Source organism: Vanacampus margaritifer, chromosome 12 (genome assembly GCF_051991255.1).
Source record: "Vanacampus margaritifer isolate UIUO_Vmar chromosome 12, RoL_Vmar_1.0, whole genome shotgun sequence".
Classification (NCBI taxonomy): domain Eukaryota; kingdom Metazoa; phylum Chordata; class Actinopteri; order Syngnathiformes; family Syngnathidae; genus Vanacampus; species Vanacampus margaritifer.
In genome coordinates this window covers 2,267,677-2,287,160 of record NC_135443.1, presented here as the reverse complement: position 1 = coordinate 2,287,160, position 19,484 = coordinate 2,267,677, and the positions used below count along the sequence as shown (strand labels likewise).

The following is a 19,484-nucleotide window of genomic DNA, read 5'->3' as shown; positions in this document are numbered from 1 at the left end:
AAGTCGCAGACTCAATTTGACATTAGAAAAAAAATTGGATTTTGATGGCATGGGACCTTCAAATTTTTTTTGCCACCTCTGCCCATTGTGGCGAGATGACTGGCACAACAACATCACCCCCACAATGATGCTGTGGCGGTGATGTTGTTGTGCCAGTCATCCTGCTGCCACCACCACTGTGACAAACCCCCCCCCCCCCTCCCCCGCAGCCAGCGGGAACATTTGCCTTGTGGCTCCAATTCCCAGGAATGTCTAACCTGCGCCAGCTGTTGACAACATGCTACCTGTGCCAACAGCGCGTGCCCGCCACACCTCAGCTGCCACTCGCGCCATCTCCATCTGGGGGTGAGATATCGATGTGGGTATGAGTGTGTGTATGTGGTGACCCTGCGCACATCTGTATTTGTGTTTGCACATCTGCATGTATGAATGCTTCTCATTTTGTGTGCGCGTGTGTGTGCGCGCATCTGGAGCATCATAGAAGAGGCTTTTCAGCGCCTCAATTTGCCTGCCAAGCAGTCCAGATGTTAGCCGTGTAAGCCCGCGGCCAAATGGAGAGAGCTGCACACTTATTATTATCGGCATTATTAATATTCAGTTCCGCTAAATTGCAGCTTGCATTCATGTTGATTTTGTTTTTTTGTTTTTTTTACAAGTTTTTCTTTTTTAGGCAATGAGACAGGATGTAATTCTGTTTGGGTGCATAACGAGTTTTTACTATAACTAAAATGAAGGGCTTTGCTAAGGCATTCAGTAAGTTACTTTTTTTTATGTGTTACATTTTTATATATATTTTGTTTTTAATATTTGATGTAGGCAGCACGGTGTCTGACTGGTTAGCACGTCCGCCTCCCAGTGCTGAGGACGTGAGATCGAGTCCGGGCTTCGGCCTTCCTGGGTGGAGTTTGCATGTTCTCCCCGTGCTTGCGTGGGTTTTCACCGGGTACTCCGGTTTCCTCCCACATTCCAAAGACATGCATGGCAGGTTAATTGAACACTCCAAATTGTCCATAAGTGTGATTGTGAGTATGGTTGTTTGTCTCTGTGTGCCCTGTGATTGGCTGGCAACCAGTTCAGGGTGTACCCTGCCTACTGCCCGAAGCCAGCTGGGATAGGCTCCAGCACCCCCGCGACCCTTGTGAGGAAAAGCGGTCAAGAAAATGGATGGATGGATGGATGGATGGATATTTGATGTTATTTATTGTGCAATTTTATTTATTTTTATTCTTAAATCTTATTTCCAACATTTACATTTCTAATTATGAATGAAATATGTAAATAATTTAAAAATAATTTTGAATTATTAACATCATTATTAAAATTATTTTCCTTGCTTTAATTTAACTTTTTCAATTTTCAATTTTTTTATTTATGAAAATGATATACGTATTGGACTTTTTGTAAAAAATTTTTTTTAAAAAATACTGCTATTCATTATTAATAAATCAAATCTTACTTTTAATAATTGATCAATTAATGATTTTTAATGTAATTTTTAAAATAATATTTTAATTATTAAAATTACCATTTTCAGCTTTTTACACTTAATTATTTTCTTTTTTTTATCATTATTGTTGTATTGTTTTGGTATAAGAAGTGCTGCATCAGCATTTCACTGTAAATATATTAACAATCATTTCTCCTTATTAAATCATTGTCATCCCCTTTAAACTTTTTTTATTTTCAAGAGAAAGCTTAAAATCACTCATTTCCCTTCATTAGCATTTGTAGCGGCCAGAATTAGCGTCACATTGTTTTGGTCAACAGGAGTGCATTTTTTTCTGTCTCCCATTGTGGGGTGGATAAATGACATCTTATTTTATTTTGAGAGAGCAAAATAGCTCAACATGTAGAGTTGCCATCAAACAGTAATTAGCTCCATCATTATGTCACTAGGATGTTGGGGCAGATTTGGCGCTGCTTTTTGGGTGTGTGCACACGCGCGTGCACCACGCTAAAGCACAGAGGTGGCATCTGCGCGTGTGTTTGCGAGATCCATGTGTTGGGACTTCTGCTGGCCTCCTGCCCCATATGGTGAGCTGACGCCGGGCTAAAACGTTGCGTCCGTCCCCCGTGTGTCACCTTTCAGCCGGCCTGACCCAGTAAACAACAACAACAACAACTGGACACTGGAGTGAGTGAGCGTTGAAGTCTTGTTTTGTTCAAAAATAATTTAAAAAAAAACATGATCTGGTCTGCTAAAGCTGACAGACGACGTTTATTTTTTATCGGAATGACCTTGCGCTTGGGTCACATGATCCCCAAATAAGCTTTTCTGTCAACAAGTCACGGAAACGTCACTAAAATGTGCCTTTTTGGACCCATAATAATGTTGGGAGATTTACGGTGGTACCGGCCTGGCCTACAAATAGCGAAAGTAAGCGAATAATTAACCACCATTTTAACTTTTTGACTCACAGCCATTTTCACTTAAGCAACCCCCTTCGCTCCCGGCTGCATTACTGGATTTTGACTAATTTTGCAAGTCCCACAAAATATTGTGTTATTGTGCTAAAAAACATGGAACCTTCCAAAAGAAAGTGTCTTTTCTTTCACTAGGAAAAAAAGTACATTTCTTTCTGTTTCTGTTGTGCAGCAATTAGATTATAGCTAAGTTTAAAACTGTGGCAAAATCTGCTTTTTTACAACATGGCCCTTGTTGATCTCTTATACTCTGCTGCCACCTGCTGGCCGTTTTTGTAATAACTACAATTGCTTCACCCGTTTTCTGCAGTTCGAAGGCTGCATTAAAGGTTTCTGTATGCTCTAGCATAATTTTATTTTTAATTTTTTTGTATAAATACGTCTTTGGGACATAGTGCATCATGTTTTTAACAGTTCCTGTGAAAATAGAGCTATTAAAATGGAAACTTTCCATTTTAGCCATGTTGTTTACACCAAAATGAATGTCCTAGCTTCTTTGTGACCACTTCACCATCACAAACAGTGCCACAATGGCACGCTGGGGGATTGCAAATGAAAAGAGACGTGTCTGTCCTCTTCCTCTTCCTCCTCCTCCTCATCCTCCTCTGGACAGATGTTTGTCCTGAAAGCAAGATGACAATTCCCAGGGGAGACACAAGCATATTTGCACATTAGGCGTTAATGTGTCTGTTGGCTAAGAGAGTGTGTGCGCGAGAGTGTGCATGTGTGTGGACATGAAGGAGGATTGTTGTGTCTGAAGGAAGGAAGCGGAGGAGCGCAAGTAGGAAGAAAGTGACAGGATTGGAAAGAGCGGGCCCTCGGGGGCCATCAAAAAAGCTGTGTTCCTTCCGTGTGTGGCTTTGCCAGTTGTTGGAAAGCCAAACACAGTCTGCGCATCCAGATGTTGACAGATGCGCCGCCTTCAGCCTCACTTCCTACGCACTCCCTCTGGAGACTTCTTGGGCTTCTTCTTCTTCTTCTTGGCTGTGGCGGCACATCAAATCTGATGTTTTCCAGAAGTCAACCTCGGGGAAAAGCGAGGGCCGACCGATTTTCTTCCAGATGTTCGATGGAATAACCAAAACACACTGCTTGTTTTTCTTCCACATGTGTGACGCGGAGGTAAGCAAACAGCTGCCGCTTGCTGTAGAAGCCATACAGAAAACAGAGCACCCCCTAGTGGCCTGGAGTGGTTTGTGCAGTTATGACTGAAGTGAAAGGGTGGTACCATATGCTTCTTATTTGAACCTGATTATATTTTCAACCAAACACTAAAACTCAAAGCATTGGTTTGTGTACAACTAAACCAAATAACTAAGTAATAGTAAGTAGTAAATACACAAATAATTAACTCATTCACTGCCATTGACGGCTATAGACGTCCAAAAATTATTTGCATTATTTCTATTAGTTAAACATTTTCCCCCCACTTTTGTTAACAAGAGTATGAAAACCTAGATTTTTTTTTATTGTACATTTAAAACAGGTATAATATTTTTGATTAATCGTGAATTAACTAGTGAAGTCATGCAATTCATTACGATTAAAAATTGTAATCGCCTGACGCTCCTAATTTTTTTAATAATCTTTTCTTTCTTTTTTAAATCGTCAGGCGATTAAAATTCTTAATTGTAATTAATTGCATGCCTTCAATAGTTAACTCATGATTAATTTTTATTTTTTTAATTTATTTATTTTTTATCACATTTTATATCGGTTCTAAATGTACACTTTTTTATCTCTAGATTTTCATACTCTTAACAAAAGTGGAAAAAAAATGTTAAACTAATAAAAATTGTTCAAATGAATTTTTGACGTCTATAGCCGTCAATGGCAGTGAATGAGTTAATATTGAACGCGGATATATTGTTAAAATAATCACAAATTTGACATTTACGTTTCATATTTTACAGTACTGTACATCAACTTTAGTTGCCATGCTTTAAAAGCATAAATAATTGACAGTAAAGTAAGTAAAATAAGAAAAAAAAGGAAAAAAAAACAGTAATAAATGTAAAAAGTTAAATTAATGTTATTTTATAAATATATACGATTATATATATATACTCAGCTCTGGGTTTGCCTTGAAGAATAATAAAATAATAACCCTAATATTAATAACACATAATTATACAAAGCCTACATTAATCAGTATTTTGATTCGCCTTGCTTCAAAATGTGAAACAAAATATAGCTAACCTTTTTTATACACGACAACAGTTTGTTTCAGAATATCAAAGTAATCAAATCACTAAATAAAATTAATAGGACATACTAGTAAAAATTGTAAATATTCAATATCATGAATATTTTAATCATTAAGTATATATACAATATATTATAATCATTATGGCAAATAATACATAAACATTATTAATAAACATGTGTAGCAAAAAAAAGCCCATTATTATTTAATAATTTAAATATTTGTGTTGCTTTTTATTCACACATCTTGTTGACTTTGGCTATGGCTTCACCTAAACGTATCACATCACTTCATGCAACATAAATCCCCTTGTGAGAGGTAATAATTAAAAAAAAAATCTATGATGAAATATCCTGGCAATTTGTTTGAGGTGTTCTTAAGTGCGAATGCGGCGTTGCATGCTAATGTCACTGAGTCGTGTCTTTGTTTTAAGAAGGCGCTTTTCTTGCCTACGTGCTTCTTTTTTGGACATGTGTCCCATGATTACAGATTTTACACAAGGGAAAAAAAAACACCCAACACGTTTAGCAATAAAAACTATAAAATTGCATTTATTGCAACATAAAAGTAAAAATGTGAATTGGCTCCTCTGGCCCCAAGCCCCTCATGTTTTTTTAAAACATTTTTTTAGAGTTACTTACAACAGCTGAACAACCTGAGAAAGCAGACTGCTACAACCTGAGGGTCATGCAGTGGAGTCGGGCGGGGGTGGGAGTGTGTGTGTGTGTGTGTGGGGGGGGGGGGGGTCTGTTTTTGGTGTGTTTTGGGGCATAGGGTGGCAAAGGGGGGGGGGTGCAAAACCTGTCTGCATGTCTGCACATAAGCAGAAGGTTCGTCGTATACACACACAAACACACACATACATAAATTGCACATTTGAGAGCATATGCGCTGCAAATCTAACAAAGAAACACACTAGCACATAAGCTAGCAAACCAGGTCACGTACTACACTACAGAACAGAAGGAGAAAAAAGATATATATGTAAAAAAGTCATCATTATCATACTGTAAATGAAGGATGAAGCATTATTGTAGCTTTGCTGTTTCAATCTACTAGCATAATGCTAAGGCTAAATAGCATTTGTGTACTTAAACCCCTTAATCAATTGTTGCTGAAAGTCATATATTCTTTATCATCTGTGTAGCACTACCATTAGTGCCGTATCTGAGAAAGAAGTTGAGACATCGCAACGAACTGTATTTGGTTCAGTAGGCTACCCGTGGATTCACACCTATTGGCAAGTTTTGTTTTTTTCAAGATAAAAAAAGTGTATTTATTATATACATATTTTTTGGATTTTGGTTCAGTGCCCCTAGAGTCACCTATTTGTGGATTTCTTTGTCAGAATAAAATTTTGGGCGGTTTCATTTATTAACATTTTTATTTATTTATTTTAAATATATTGTTTTCAATGCATTTATCATGTGTGTCAAATCTTTGTGGATTTTTCTCTATCCGCCCTGTCCCTATCATGAATAACGGTGGTCCACTGCATTTGAAAAAAAATGTTTAAAAGAAATCATTCCCTACTGATTTGGAACAATAATATAATATAATATAATATAATAATAATAATATAAATTTCTTAGTCAGAATTTTTTTTTATTTCTATGGATGGGGCAGACTTTTTGATTTTGATTTTGGGAGTTTGATTTATTATTATTATTATTCATTTATTATTATTAATTTATTTATTTAAATATATTGTTACGTTTATCATCTGTGACAAATCTATGTGCATTTCGATATTCGTGCTGCCTCCATCACGAATAACGGTGGTCCACTACATTTGTTAAAAAAACAAAAAAGTTTGAAAGAAGTCATTCCTTTCTTCTAATTTGGAACCGTTTCCTTTTGTCGTGCACTTCTCCAAGTTGCTCATCATTGGCGTGACTGCTTTAGGTGTGCTGCGTCTGCGGTCATCTGGTTGTGTGCAGCTTCCATTAGCCACGCCGGTGCACAGGAGGTGACCCAGAAGAGGTCCACGTATGCATGTTGGACCATGCTGGCTGCCGAGCACTGCTGCTGCACTGCACACCTTCAACACCCCGACTGCAGCTGCTCTTGTCCCGTCTCTTGAGTGCATGCGTGGAGATATATACATGCGTGTCTGTGTACAAACCCCCCCTTTCACCTCCCGGGCGGGGGTCCGTCTGACCGCAGCTGTCCTTACCTCTCTGCAGGTCTCCTGGGCCGGGCTGACCCCTCTGTCTCTTCAAAGCCACCTCGGGTGACGGGCTGAAGGGGGCAGCTTCTGCTTCCTTGAGCTTTGGGAGCTGGGGCTGGAGTTGAGGTAGGGATGGAGGAACAAATATGTCACGTGTGTGTGTGGATATGGCAGGGGGGGTAAAAACAGGAGGTTTGGGAACGAAGGGGAGGGGCTGTTATTGTAGACGAGGTGGAAGTTTAGTTTGACTGCGTTGGCCTGAACTCACCTTCTGTGTCAGTTGTGTGCGTGGCAGCATAGCGTTAGCAATTAATTAGCGATCTACAACATAACATTATTTTACAGATAATTCAAGTACGGTGGCAGTTGGGGGTCGTTGTTGATCTTAATTGACTAGACAATGCCATTTTATTAGCCGTTGATTTGTTTTCTCATCTCATAATCTACTATCTTTCATGCACTGATTTGCAATAAGACTGATCATTTATCACGGGTGGCCGACACCGTTTTGCATACAGTGATTGATGACCTATTCATGCAAAGCATATCTAAAAATTAAAATTTTTTTTATTTAAATTTAAAAAAAAAAAAGGCAAAAATAAAACTGAATGTAAACGCTAGAAATTCGAAAAAGGGGCCCAGAATTCGCAATAAAGTTATTACGCTTTGAGGAGGTGGATTTTGAAGTGTATCGAAAAAAGGAAAATGCAAATTTTGGTTATGGAAATAGGTTTTGCGAATAAACGCTGGCAAGACCGGGTACACGTCACACGTTCTGACCGGACCTATGGACAACTTGGAGAGTTCAATTAACCTGACATGCACGTCTTTGGAATGTGGGAGGAAACCGGAGTACCCGGAGAAAACCCACGCAAGTACGGGGAGAACATGCAAACTCCACCCAGGAAGGCCGAAGCCCAGACTTGATCTCACATCCTTTGCACTGTGAGGCGGACGTGCTAACCAGTCAGCCACCGTGCCGCCTTGGAATTAATTAAATGAGCAAATATTAATGCTATTTTAGATTGAAAACAAAAAAAGAACGCTACGATTTATCAAGAACTACAAAAGCAAACTCATACGACGTCATCGCACGGCGCAGTCACTTCCTGCTCTTCTTCTTTTAAAATAGTGGTGAATCACATCAGCTATGGTGTATAGCGCCACCTACAGCGGCGGAGTCCCCTCTCAATATTCTCAAAAGAAGAACAATTTGGTTGAGCAAATTGGTCGCAGTGTTCAAAGAATGTCCGGCCCACATAATTTTTTGTACTGTACATAGTCATATGTTCCGCAGCTGCCCGGCGCAACTATCAAAAACACAAAGCATTGTGTCACATTATCAATCACACTTTGTTGTATCATCAATAGTGACACAACTAAATGCGTCATCAAATGTTGCGATCTTATCTGTGTCGCTTGGAATTAAATGGAACACTTTTCTGCCAACAATCACATTGCTGTCCTTATTGTAATGGGGAAATTTTTCACACAGAATTAGGTCACCATTCAGCGGCCATGTGACACACTACCAGTACAGCATCGAAACAGACTCTTCTGTTATTATTCTCGTTTGTTATTTATTTTTCATGTATTATGTTCTTTGTAGCCTGTATTTATCAAACATGGATGAATACATTCTTAATATCAAACCCAGTTAGTTTAAAATGTAATTGCCTTTAAATACATGAAAATAACAATTTTGTAATTAAATCAAAAGTAAATTATAATATTACATGAACATTATCAATGTTAAAATTAGGACTCAAAATCGAGAGCACAGTGACAGAAATATTTTATGTGTTTTTTTCATACAACAGAAACTAATTATTTTTTATAAGTGAATAATGAATACATAAATATTCACAAAAATATTTAGAAATCATCCACTCGAATTCTGTATTCTTATAAATGAATAGTATATGATAATATATCAAAATACTAGTACTTTGCTATTATTCTTCAAACTTGCACCAGCCACAACTTTAGGAACATCTACATAATCTAATGACATCCAATACAAGATTGTTTTTCTAATTATTCACGTCTTTGTAAGGTTTTTGTGTGTGCTTTATACAGAAACGCCAACATGGTGCCTGTTTAGCCGCTAAGCCGTTTGACTAAATGTAACCACGAGATCTCGCGAGATCTGGCTTCCCGGCTCAACGAGGCCGCGCGGGATGTTGGAATGAGATGAAGATGATGCGCTCGAGTGGTCAGTGCCAGTGGTGAGCTCTCTTGTAAAAACGACAAGACCGTCGCGGACGCCTCCATAAAAACGCCGAATAGTCGAAGGTAGGACACTGGACTGTCATTCGTGGTGTCATTTGTGTGCCTGAGCGAGGGGGGAAAGAGGGAGGCAGAGGGAAAAGGCGGGAGGGGTGGGGGGTGTCTCCGTGTGACGTCAGGAGCTTCCCCCGAAAGTCAAAACAAGACGTTGATGCGGTAACGCTGTGAGGGAATCCGCGAGGATGAACACCCTCACATTCGGGACTTGGGACTGTTAAACAGACTAAATAATAAACGAGGAGGAGTTCTTTAAGACGAGAGACAAGCCAAGAAAAGAAAAAGAAGTACGACAGAGACTGCACCTGCTGCTTCAGGTAAACTAGCTAGCCAGCTCGATAGCTACGATGTGGTTAGCATAACAACATGGCTGTGTTCATTTTGTGCCCGTCTAGTACCGTTCCGTTACGGTCCAAATATTTTGCCGTGTCACGCTAATATCAGCGGCATGACATAAATACTCTGTTTATTATGGTGACAGTGAAAGGAGGGCAACGTGCGTCAGCTTGCCAGTAAGTGACGTAAATGATGATGTTGACGATGATGAGGATTTGTAGATCATCATCGTTCCCAAGCAGGAAGACTTCTAAAATGGAGTCCTAACTCAACTTTATAATTGTACCGGCATTTCCCCCCCAAAAATAAAATATGGCAAGCCTTACTAACATTTTAAAATTAGACAGAATTAACAGTGTAGCTATGTAAACATAGCAATGTTGTTAAAAAGTAGGAATTTATATTCAAGATATGTGAAATCTAATTTAGATTAAAATAGAAACGACAGTTCATGGCCCTTGACCAAACTGAATTACAGATATCTGCAACGTCATCTCGCACAAGACAAATGACGTCACTTGCCGATCATGTGTATTTGGTCACTCACACTATTCGGCCTCCAATATCCGCTAGTGAGTTGCGAATAATCTGCAATTTTATGTACCTGTAATTCTACAATTTGATTCTGCCTAGTCATATTTCCAGTTTAAGATGTTTACAACTTCATTTCACCTTGTTAAAAGTTGATTTAAGGTATCTGAAAAGAAAAAAATTCTTACCTGAATTCCAGGCCACGGTTTAAGTTTGACATCTGTGCGCAATGTCGATTGTATGCAGTAGCCGATGGAAATGCAAAAGGCAGGAAAGACAAGCAGATCACAATTAGGCATCGTGACGCAGCAAGTGACCACGCACCCACTCAACTCCAATTCGCGTGATACTGCGTTGTAACAGCCAATCGGTATCACGAATAGACAAGACGTCCTTGAGCAATGGTGAGCAAAATAGTTCTGGTAAGTACCTGTTTCAGCTCTTAGTTTTAATTTATCGTTAACCACCCGAGCAATAGCATTAGCCACACATTATACACACTCACTCACATTCCACACGCTATCAAGGAATATAATTGATGATAGATGCGGAAATTATATAGCATATAGCATTAGCAGGTGGCGAGCACTCGCTATGAAGAAATATAATCGATGGTAGACGGCAAAATCAGAATCCAGCTAATTTATAACGAATATTCATGAAAAATCCAGCTGTCTCATCTGTCAGGCGTTTGGGACCAACTGGAATAGCTTGAAAAAGGACATCCTGGACATTTCCAAACAGAATTGTCTTGCAAACATGATAAAACAATGTCAACAATTATTTGAGAGAAAAAAGCAATTTGTAGCATGGGACATTTAAATGTTTAGTATACAGTATGCCGCAAACGACTCTATCTTTAATTGGGCGTTTACTGTACCTTGCGTTATGCAGTTGATCAGCTGCCCCCATATTGAATGTTTCTCAGCATTTTTTGGAATAATTTTTTTAGTTCAAAGGAAAAAACGTTTGGTGCCGGTGTCGGCCCTTTTCCCAACCCCCAAAAGTAGTGGACAAGCAATTCAAAAGACTTTCTATCATATGTCCCCTTCAAGGTGTCAGAGAATGCAATTTCCTTTGTAAACGTTGCCTGGCATGTGCTTCCCTTGGCATGGCTGGCGCATCCCGGCAGCGGATATCACCATGGCAACCGCCAGCCTGGTGACAGGGTGGGTCTCCTCGCTCTTCATCTCAGTCATCGTCTCTTGTTTTAGCCTCTCTCTAAAGCACAGTTTGGACTCGGTGCTCCTGTTCTAGCCAGCCGAGCAAATGAAAGGAGACATTTTTATTGCGTGTGGTTTAGTGTGTTCATTCGTCTGGGTGTACAGTTAAGTATGTGTGTGTGTGTGTGTGTGTGTGTGTGTGTGCTAGCCAGGGTGTGTTCCCGGATTAAACCGTGACGCCGCAGTCCCTCCCACCCTCGGTGGTGGCGGCGCAGACGCGAGCTGATCCGAATACTGATTCACTCCACCCGCCGCTAGGTAGCCCAAAGTGTTAGCTCAGCCGGCGTAGCGCTAATCCCCAATTGAGGTGGCGGCGGCGGCGGCGGCGGCGGCGGCGGCGGCATGGCGCTGTTGTTGTGTAATACAGTGTAGTGTAGCAGGGTGCATTTGAGGTGAGCACGCCAGCAATGCGGGGGAGAGCCGGTGCAGAGATTTTGGGCAGAGAGAGAGTGTGTAACTATGTTTTTCTATTTTTTTTATTTTTTATTTTACTGCTATTTATAGCCCATAGCATGCTCTACTCCACAGTCCCGAAATGCTCCTGCACCTCCCACACGTGCAGACACCGAAGCCTACAACGCACCATTCGACATGCGGGAATAACATAGCACGCTAGATGAAGATGAATGAAGGAAGCAGACGTATTTGTCTGGCAAGCAAGGTCACGTTCTGGCTGGCGCCGACGACGTTACCACGGTCAATTGTGCGAGTTGCACAGCAGTAGGACGAGTATGTCCTCACAGGAAATTAGGTGGTGCCTTGATTTACAACCGCCCCAAATTAGGAGTTTTCCCAGTTATGTGCTGTTTGTCATGTTTTTTTTTTTGTATGTCTGCCTTGTTTAAATGATTGATTTATGTTTTGGTTTTATAGGTTAATCTTACACTTCAATAAAGGCAAGTCTACCATGAATTAATATGAAAGGTGGTTTATTTATCTAATTCAATTAAATTCTCACTGAATCCATCGTAATTGTGATATCTGGCATGAATATTGAGATTTGTCCATACCGCCCAGCCCTACTCTTCTACTTTAATTATTATTGTTCACTTATCATTTTAGCTATTTTATCCAGGACAGTGGTGATCGTACCACTTTTGTCATCTTCTTTGACAATGACTGACCAATTTATCATATTTGGAAGTGAAATTGGTCGTCTACTGTAGAATCTAACTTCACAAAGCTGGCGCTCTGGGACTCTTTTGCTTTAATTATTATTGGTTGACTTACTGTTGTTTTAGCTATTTTGTACAAGCCGTCAGGAGAGAGGCAATTTTCTCTGACAAGTGACAAGCTTAGCATATTTGGAAGTGAAATTTGTCTTGTAGCATCAGGACTCCACAAATCTGACTTTCCGTGACTCTTTTGCTTTAATTATTACTGTTGAACATGACCTAGTTGTTATTGCTATATTGTGTGTTTTGTTATTTTCTCTGACAACCAGTAGCAAGCTTGGCATATTTGGAAGTGAAATTGGTCTTCCAGAATCTTGACTTTGTCTCTCTGGTACTCTTCTGCTGTAATTGTTATTGATGACTTATCATTGATGAGCTATTTTGTCTTGATGAGCAGTACAACTTTCATTTCTTTGACAACGATTGCCCAGCATGTTGCATATTTAAATTGCAAGTGAAATTTGTTGTCGTCTCGCATCGAAAAATTGCCTTAATTATTATTATTGACTTTCGTAGCTGATGAGTGACTAACATCGAAATCGGGAATCTCCTCGCATTTTTTGGACTTCACAAAGCCGACTGACTTCTTGCTGCTTTTTGCGTTTTAATTATTGTTGTCTCATAGCTGTCACGACACAGGTGATGCACAGTTTTGCGTTCTGCATCACGTTTCTCTTCTTTTGCCACTTTTGTGGCTTGTGATGACCACTAATTTTCTCCACTATAAAGTCTTAAAGTGATTGAATAGCAGAGGATATGAAAAAAGGAATCATTTCATTTTATTTTTTGAACTCCCTCCCCCATTCCCACCATTTCATTTCCTTCCAGGCTGAGTCACTACCGGTGAGGAAGAAGGTCTGGAGAGGGAACAGGAGAGGAGGAGGCGGCGGCAGTGGCGAAGGACAAGAAGAAGAAGCGGGGAGGGGAGGGGAGAAGATAAGCCACAACAGGAAGCACCACGACACACACACGCACGCTGAGTCTTCGGTGTGTCGCGGCGAGCGCAACTGCGTGAACGGTGAAGGAAGGAAGGAAGGAAGGGAGGGAGAGTGACGCGAGGCTGGGAGAGCCGCCCTCCTCCTCCTCCTCCTCCACCTCCTCCTCCTCCTGCCCGGCGCTCTCTGTGGAGCAGGCGTGTAGCGGCAACACACTCGGCGTGAAGGAACCATGAGCGATGTCACCATCGTCAGAGAGGGATGGCTTCAGAAACGGGGTGAGTGCGTCCTCCATCATCCCTTTTTCTTCTTCCTGCTCTTTATCATCGTCATCTCTCTTCCTCCTCTCCGGCCTGGCCTCGCCGGTGCCGCCACATGTGCGTGCCGGTTTGTGATTGGAGCGCGCGAGCACATGGATGTCTGCAGCTTGCAGTAGCTTGTGTGTGCCTGTTTTTGACGCGTCTCTTTATTACTATGGGCTTGGCTGACTATTTATCTGCTGGTGTGTATGGGAATGTGTATGTACGCCTGTGTGTGTGTGTGTGTGTGTGTGTGTGTTGTGTTAGCCTGCGGTCACACTGCTTGGTGCATCTGTCAGGGGCAGCCATCATATACAGACTGTGACATCAAGTTAGTTCTGTCGAGATTCATTCACATAGCTGCTCTGTAGCGCCCAATGTCACAAAAGAGTCATATGACACAAGGTTGAGAGGGGTGTAAAAAGAGGGGGGGGGGGGGGGGGGGCAGTGACAACACATCCTGTTTACAGCCTCACTGGATACAAACAGAAGGGAAATGAGTATAGTGGAGGGAGGCCATGTTGCAAAGATGCTACTTCTCCTTTCTCACAACATCCAAAGTGCAACACGTGTGTGAAGTTTACGTTTTCCTTCAATGCTTGCGTGTTTCCTCAACCCGACCCCGAAGGTGTGCTTCTTCCAACATTGCAAAAACATGCATGTTAGTTTTGTTGAGGCCCGCCGCCACCAAGCAGACCCTCACAAATAAACCACCCCACTGTCATGGAGCATGTACGTAATTGGGAAACAATGTTTAGAGACGCTACTGTGTGATTTTGTTATTGAACCACAAACAACATGGCGTGATTGTCAAAGAAGAATCATCATCATCATCATCATACCAAGTAAGGAAATGAGTGAGAATTAAGGTCAAGTGGATATTTGAAAGGCTGTTGGTTCTATTCATTGACTGTTGCATGTGCATCTCGGCGACTCCACTTCTTCGGATCAGATACATATCGTTGGCATCGCGTAAAATCCTTTCATTACCAAAATAAAAAAAAAAAAGCTTGTTTGTGGAGTCATAGAGAGCAAGCCACTTGCAACACTTTGGATTGGTCAGTAATTTGTCAAAATTAGGGATGTTCAAAACCATTTTTTTTAAACTGAGTTCTGATAATCTGTCGCCAACATAGAGCATTAGTTAACATTACAGTAAATGTTTTAAATAGGGATAGACCGATTATCGGCCCGGCCGATTATCAGCACTGATATTCGGTATTTTGACAGATATTGGCATTGTTTTTTTTGTTTTGTTGTTTTAAATCTGACGGCCAGTAAGAGAAAATTTAAATATTCATTCAAATGTTCAACTGCTGACCCTGGGAACTCTCTGCACCTTTTGTGTTTATTTGAAATGAAAACAAACATAAGTAAAAGTTTATCATTTCAGTTATTTTTACATTTTGGAAAACTTTATTTAAATATTGCACTATAGGGAGCTTTTTACTTGTTTAAGTTTTTATTTAACATTTTAAGAAGAATATCGGTTGTTGGACTCCTTGACAACTAGAATCAGTATCAGCCCTGAAAAAAAAAAACCTCGGTCTATTTGTAGTTTTAAGTCAAATTTGTAAAAAAAAAAATATTTTTTTTTTTTGATAAAGTATTAAGTTTAACTACTCACACTGCTACTACTACAACTTCAGTGACCTAAGAGCGTTGTTTTTTTTTTGTTAAAATGTTGCTCAACTGAATGTGTTGTGTAGTTAACATCAAGTGTACTTTGCTTACCTTCTGCTTTGTAGTCAATAGTCTCATTTATTGTCACTCATGTTGTACTGAGCATTCAGAGAATTTCATTTCCTGTTTCTTTTCATAGTTATCACACTTCTCATCTTTGCGACATGGTGCTAGTGGCCACATATAAACAACCAAAAAGCCCCAGAAGAAACAAATACTTTTGACTAATTTTTTAGACGCTTATTGAGCTTAAATTTTGTGTGTTAACTTGACTTTTCATGTATATTCTTCCAGAATACATTTCTGGTCGAATACCAAACGGTACCACTTTTGGGGAGTTAGCAGTGAGTGGTCGCTTGAGTGGGTCTGATGCGGGGATTTCCGCGAGCGTCATCCTCCCGCTATGTGACGGGAGCCCCTTGGAATGTGTGAGCCAAACTGTTGCACAGGAAGTGACAGGCGGCGTAACAAGACAGCAGGCTTGTGGGTAATGTAGGCCAGCCCTGTCACACAGCGGGCGAACTTGTTGGGCATCAAAGCGCCTCTTAACGCACGAGGTGGACCCTCACATAGGCGCCGCACACAAACGGGGCGCACGCTTTTTTGCCGCATGTGCCAGGCCGCCGCTGTGATTCTCAGACACTCGTCTGTGCATATTAAAAGAAACACATCGCCTCCAGTCACGACGCAGTGTTTGACTGAAAGAGAGAGAGAGACGGGGATCCAGGTTGTGGGGCTGAGGGTTTTTTTTTTTCCGTGTCAGGAATATGAATGTTTGACTGCATCATTTGTGTGTGTTTCTAGTACAGGGTCAGGGTGCTGACTCACTGTCCGGGTCGTGATACAGCAAAGACTGCAGTCTTAGTCATTAGATGATGTGGCCTGAAAGCGGGAGTGACACCCACAGACTTGCACGGCAAACCTGTTTTACCTTCAAAGATGCGTTTTAGTTTCCACGGTGCATAAGGCTCTGTTCTTTTCCAATTTCTAGCAATGACAATTGTTGGCTTTGAAGGCACGGATGCAGTTGATTGTATGTCGTACGATATAACCTTTAACTCTTTGACTGCCAGACGTTTTCAGAAAAGGGATGCCGTGGGTGCCAGCCGATTTAAGCATTTTGACTGATCTTTCAAGGTCCACAGAAAATTATGTGTTTGGACTATGGAAACACTCATACTACCAAATGAAAGATTGGACTCTCATCTTTCATCAGAAAAAAAAAGTTTGTTTCTACCTTATTCCGTTTTTCAGTAATCAACAATAGAAAATTGTTAGTTTCACCTCTGTTTCGAAACAAACGTCTTTTAACGTCTTTGGCACTCCTCCCTAGGATTTTACTAAACGTTATTTAACGTTTTTGGCAGTCAAAGATTATTGTTAGATGTGTGGAGGTATTGGGTTAGCTCTGTGGCGACACAAATGTAGCATCCGAGACGATAACACAACAGTCGCCTTTCTGTTACTTGCATCGACGTTATATGTCACTCTGTAGGCATGACCAGTAAGCCCACACTTGATCCATCTATAAAATAACATTTTGCTGTATTTTTTAGATTAGAGCCAGCAGCCAGGTTGCTATGGTTAATTTAGCCACTGGCGACTTGGTTCAGTAAAAATGCATAGCTTATTTGTAACTCATTTTTTTCCTACTCCAAGATTGGTAACACAATTATTATTATTTTTGAACAAAAGAGCACTGATCGGCATTTGTTTTCCTCAAACGGCGACTTTATTAATATTGACAGACGTGTTGACTTAAAATAGACCTACGCTGCTGTGTCTTATTTTGCGCTCTGCTTCTTTTCTAAAGATAGTGTTAAAGTTGCAGGTCACACATCTTAATCATCATTTTATAGGGGGTTTTATGACCCGCGGAGATTTACAATGACATCATCATAAATTTCATGCAGAGGGCACCGATAAATTTTCACATGCTGAAACGATGGTCGGTTGCTTTACTAGTTTGCAGCAATCCAATAAGTCTTAATTTGGTCTTCATAAAAAATGAGCTCAAGATAATTTTTCTGGCTGGATCAGCTGATCATTTTGTGGTGTGATTTCTGATTGTAGCTCCAAAACTCGACCAAGCAAAGTGAATGATGCCAATGCCCCCCAGATGCAAACTAAGGTCCAGTCATCAGCACACAAGACAGGAAAGGGCCGTGACAGACGTCCGAGTCAGGTCTATATATTTTCCCTGTGGGGTGTCCCACAGCTGTCACTCCAGCAGACAGTCGGTCGAGGTTGCACACTTGACGTTTTTCACTTGGGTGGCAAGTAAGCCCGCTGGTTGTCGTCGTTGCGAGGCGGCTGCTTTTTTGCCAAGTCAACACAAAGCTGTTTTATGATTGCCGTATATGGCGCCGAACACCAAATAACAGTTACACTGCAGGTCGTTGTTTACATTTAATGAGCACCTGCAACAATCTGAATTTATATACTTCCCCAAAAAGTATTGGAACAAAAAAATGTGTGTAACTAGCCCACGCAGTGATCATAAAAATACCATCATCACATAGGGCTCTATGAAAAAATACGGTGCATCTTGATTTTCGTACCTGTGCCAGCCTTGATTGGCGTGTTTGAGAATCTGGCAGACGGTGTTTGTGGCGCTATGCTTGGGCATTCCGGCGGAGCGAGGGCACTTTCTTTTATACGCCCCCAGCACACCTGACAATTTGGTGACTGAAAGTAGACCAAACTCTATACCAGCTAAAAGCAGGTCTAAGTTGTGGTGCAGGTGGTGTAATGCGATTTTGGTGAATTTTGTCAAGGTGCAGACAGACCTCTGAGCTCTGCGGATACGTGTAGTCGATGTCTTTGTATTTCATTCATGAATTTCACAGTAACTTGCATTGAATCCTATGAATCATTGTAGAAATTAATTCATTGAATGCATTATTAGTATTTATTAGCATTTAAAAAAATATATTTTTGTAATCACCCTCCTTTCTTGATGAAAAAGCCCTTTCCCCTCTTTCTTTTTGCTTCAGCTTCAGTACCTCCTGGAACGGCTGGTCAGCTGACCCGAGGCACTGGGCAGGAGTGTAGGGACGGAGCAGCTCAGCGAGATAAGTGAGAGCATTTTGAAGTTGAAAAGAAAAATAGCAAAATCTTAAAATGAAATCGGAAGTGCACAGGCGGCCAGTGGAAGGAGGTCGGAAGAGGAGTTGCGTGCTCCCTTCTTACATGTTGCAGTTAAGATGTGAGCGGCAGCATTTTTAACCACGTGGGGACGGACGGGCTGCATTGCAAATTAATCATCCCGCCAAGATGTGATGAATGTATGGTTTACTCTTTCAAAGTCCTTCCGCGTCTTCTCCCTTGTCCTCTTTTCAACAGTAGAAGACATTTTCTTTGTCCTCTATTTTGCAAAAGTTGATTGAATATTTCGCCACTTTGATCAAGTATTAGTTTTGGAGGCTTTTGTATACTTGGTGTTACTAGTGTTGAGGTCAGTTTCTTCTGTGCTTCAGCTGCGGTCGTGCTCTATAAATAAAGTTAAGTTGAGTTGACGGTGTGTAGTGTGACTAATGGCTCCCGGTGCGAAAGCTAATTGATTCAAACCAAGTGTTTCCCATTCAATGTAAAAATGTCAGTGACGATTTGCGCTGACGCATGGGGGCTTATCCTCGTTTAAAAGTACACATCGATTTGTTTTTATAAAGAATTCATGTAAATGTGTCGCATCAACGGCTGCCTGATTGCATCAATGGCACTGCTTCTTCCTCTAATCACAGCCAACCATATTAGACATATCCCCTTCAACGACGCCAATCGAAAAGGATTTGTTGAAAATGGCATTAGCATTGCAAACATGACATTACTTTGAGGATCAAGTACCTTTTCTTAATGTAAGATTGCGCAAAAAGTCCCCCATCCATCACATAAAAAAACCCCCACTGGAAACAAAGAAGTGGTGAGGAACGTCACTTGGGCAGAGTACAGTACACGGTGTCCTCAGACGCCCGAGCCTTTGAGAGCCCCCCTCTCACCACAGCGCAGATGACATCCTTCCTCTCTTCATTAATGCAGAGTGGGATGCATCACTTCTTTATCTCCTTCAAAGAAAGAGCTGTGCATATGGAATAAATCAGCACTTTCAAGGTAAAGTAACCAACGCTCAGAATCCAGTTCTCGTCAAAGAGATAAAAGCCGGATGATTAAAAAAGGCACTTTGAGTGATGGACGCCAGCCTACCCGTGACCCTAAT

At 40.9% G+C, this 19,484-nt stretch overlaps 1 protein-coding gene and 1 long non-coding RNA gene across 5 annotated transcripts in view; one reads left to right on the top strand and one right to left on the bottom strand.

Annotated features, from left to right (window-relative positions):
* Nucleotides 1-5,413: 5,413 nt before the first annotated feature.
* On the bottom strand, nucleotides 5,414-11,231 carry LOC144061119 (uncharacterized). Its single transcript, XR_013296086.1, has 3 exons — nucleotides 10,834-11,231; nucleotides 10,142-10,173; nucleotides 5,414-6,915 (listed from the first exon to the last, which is right to left on the bottom strand). It is a non-coding gene; the product is annotated as an uncharacterized LOC144061119 (long non-coding RNA).
* The window catches only part of akt3a (v-akt murine thymoma viral oncogene homolog 3a), a 47,415-nt gene continuing 36,881 nt past the window's right edge, over nucleotides 8,951-19,484 (top strand). For 2 of the 4 annotated variants that reach the window (XM_077581247.1, XM_077581244.1), the window contains exons 1-2: nucleotides 9,203-9,403; nucleotides 13,180-13,564. In XM_077581247.1, coding sequence (XP_077437373.1) covers nucleotides 13,519-13,564 — 46 coding nt within the window. In that variant the 5' untranslated portion in view covers nucleotides 9,203-9,403; nucleotides 13,180-13,518. Of the gene's footprint in view, nucleotides 9,096-9,202; nucleotides 9,404-11,440; nucleotides 11,569-13,179; nucleotides 13,565-19,484 lie in introns of those variants that run through there. The other 2 variants (XM_077581245.1, XM_077581246.1) reach the window with 2 other exon arrangements.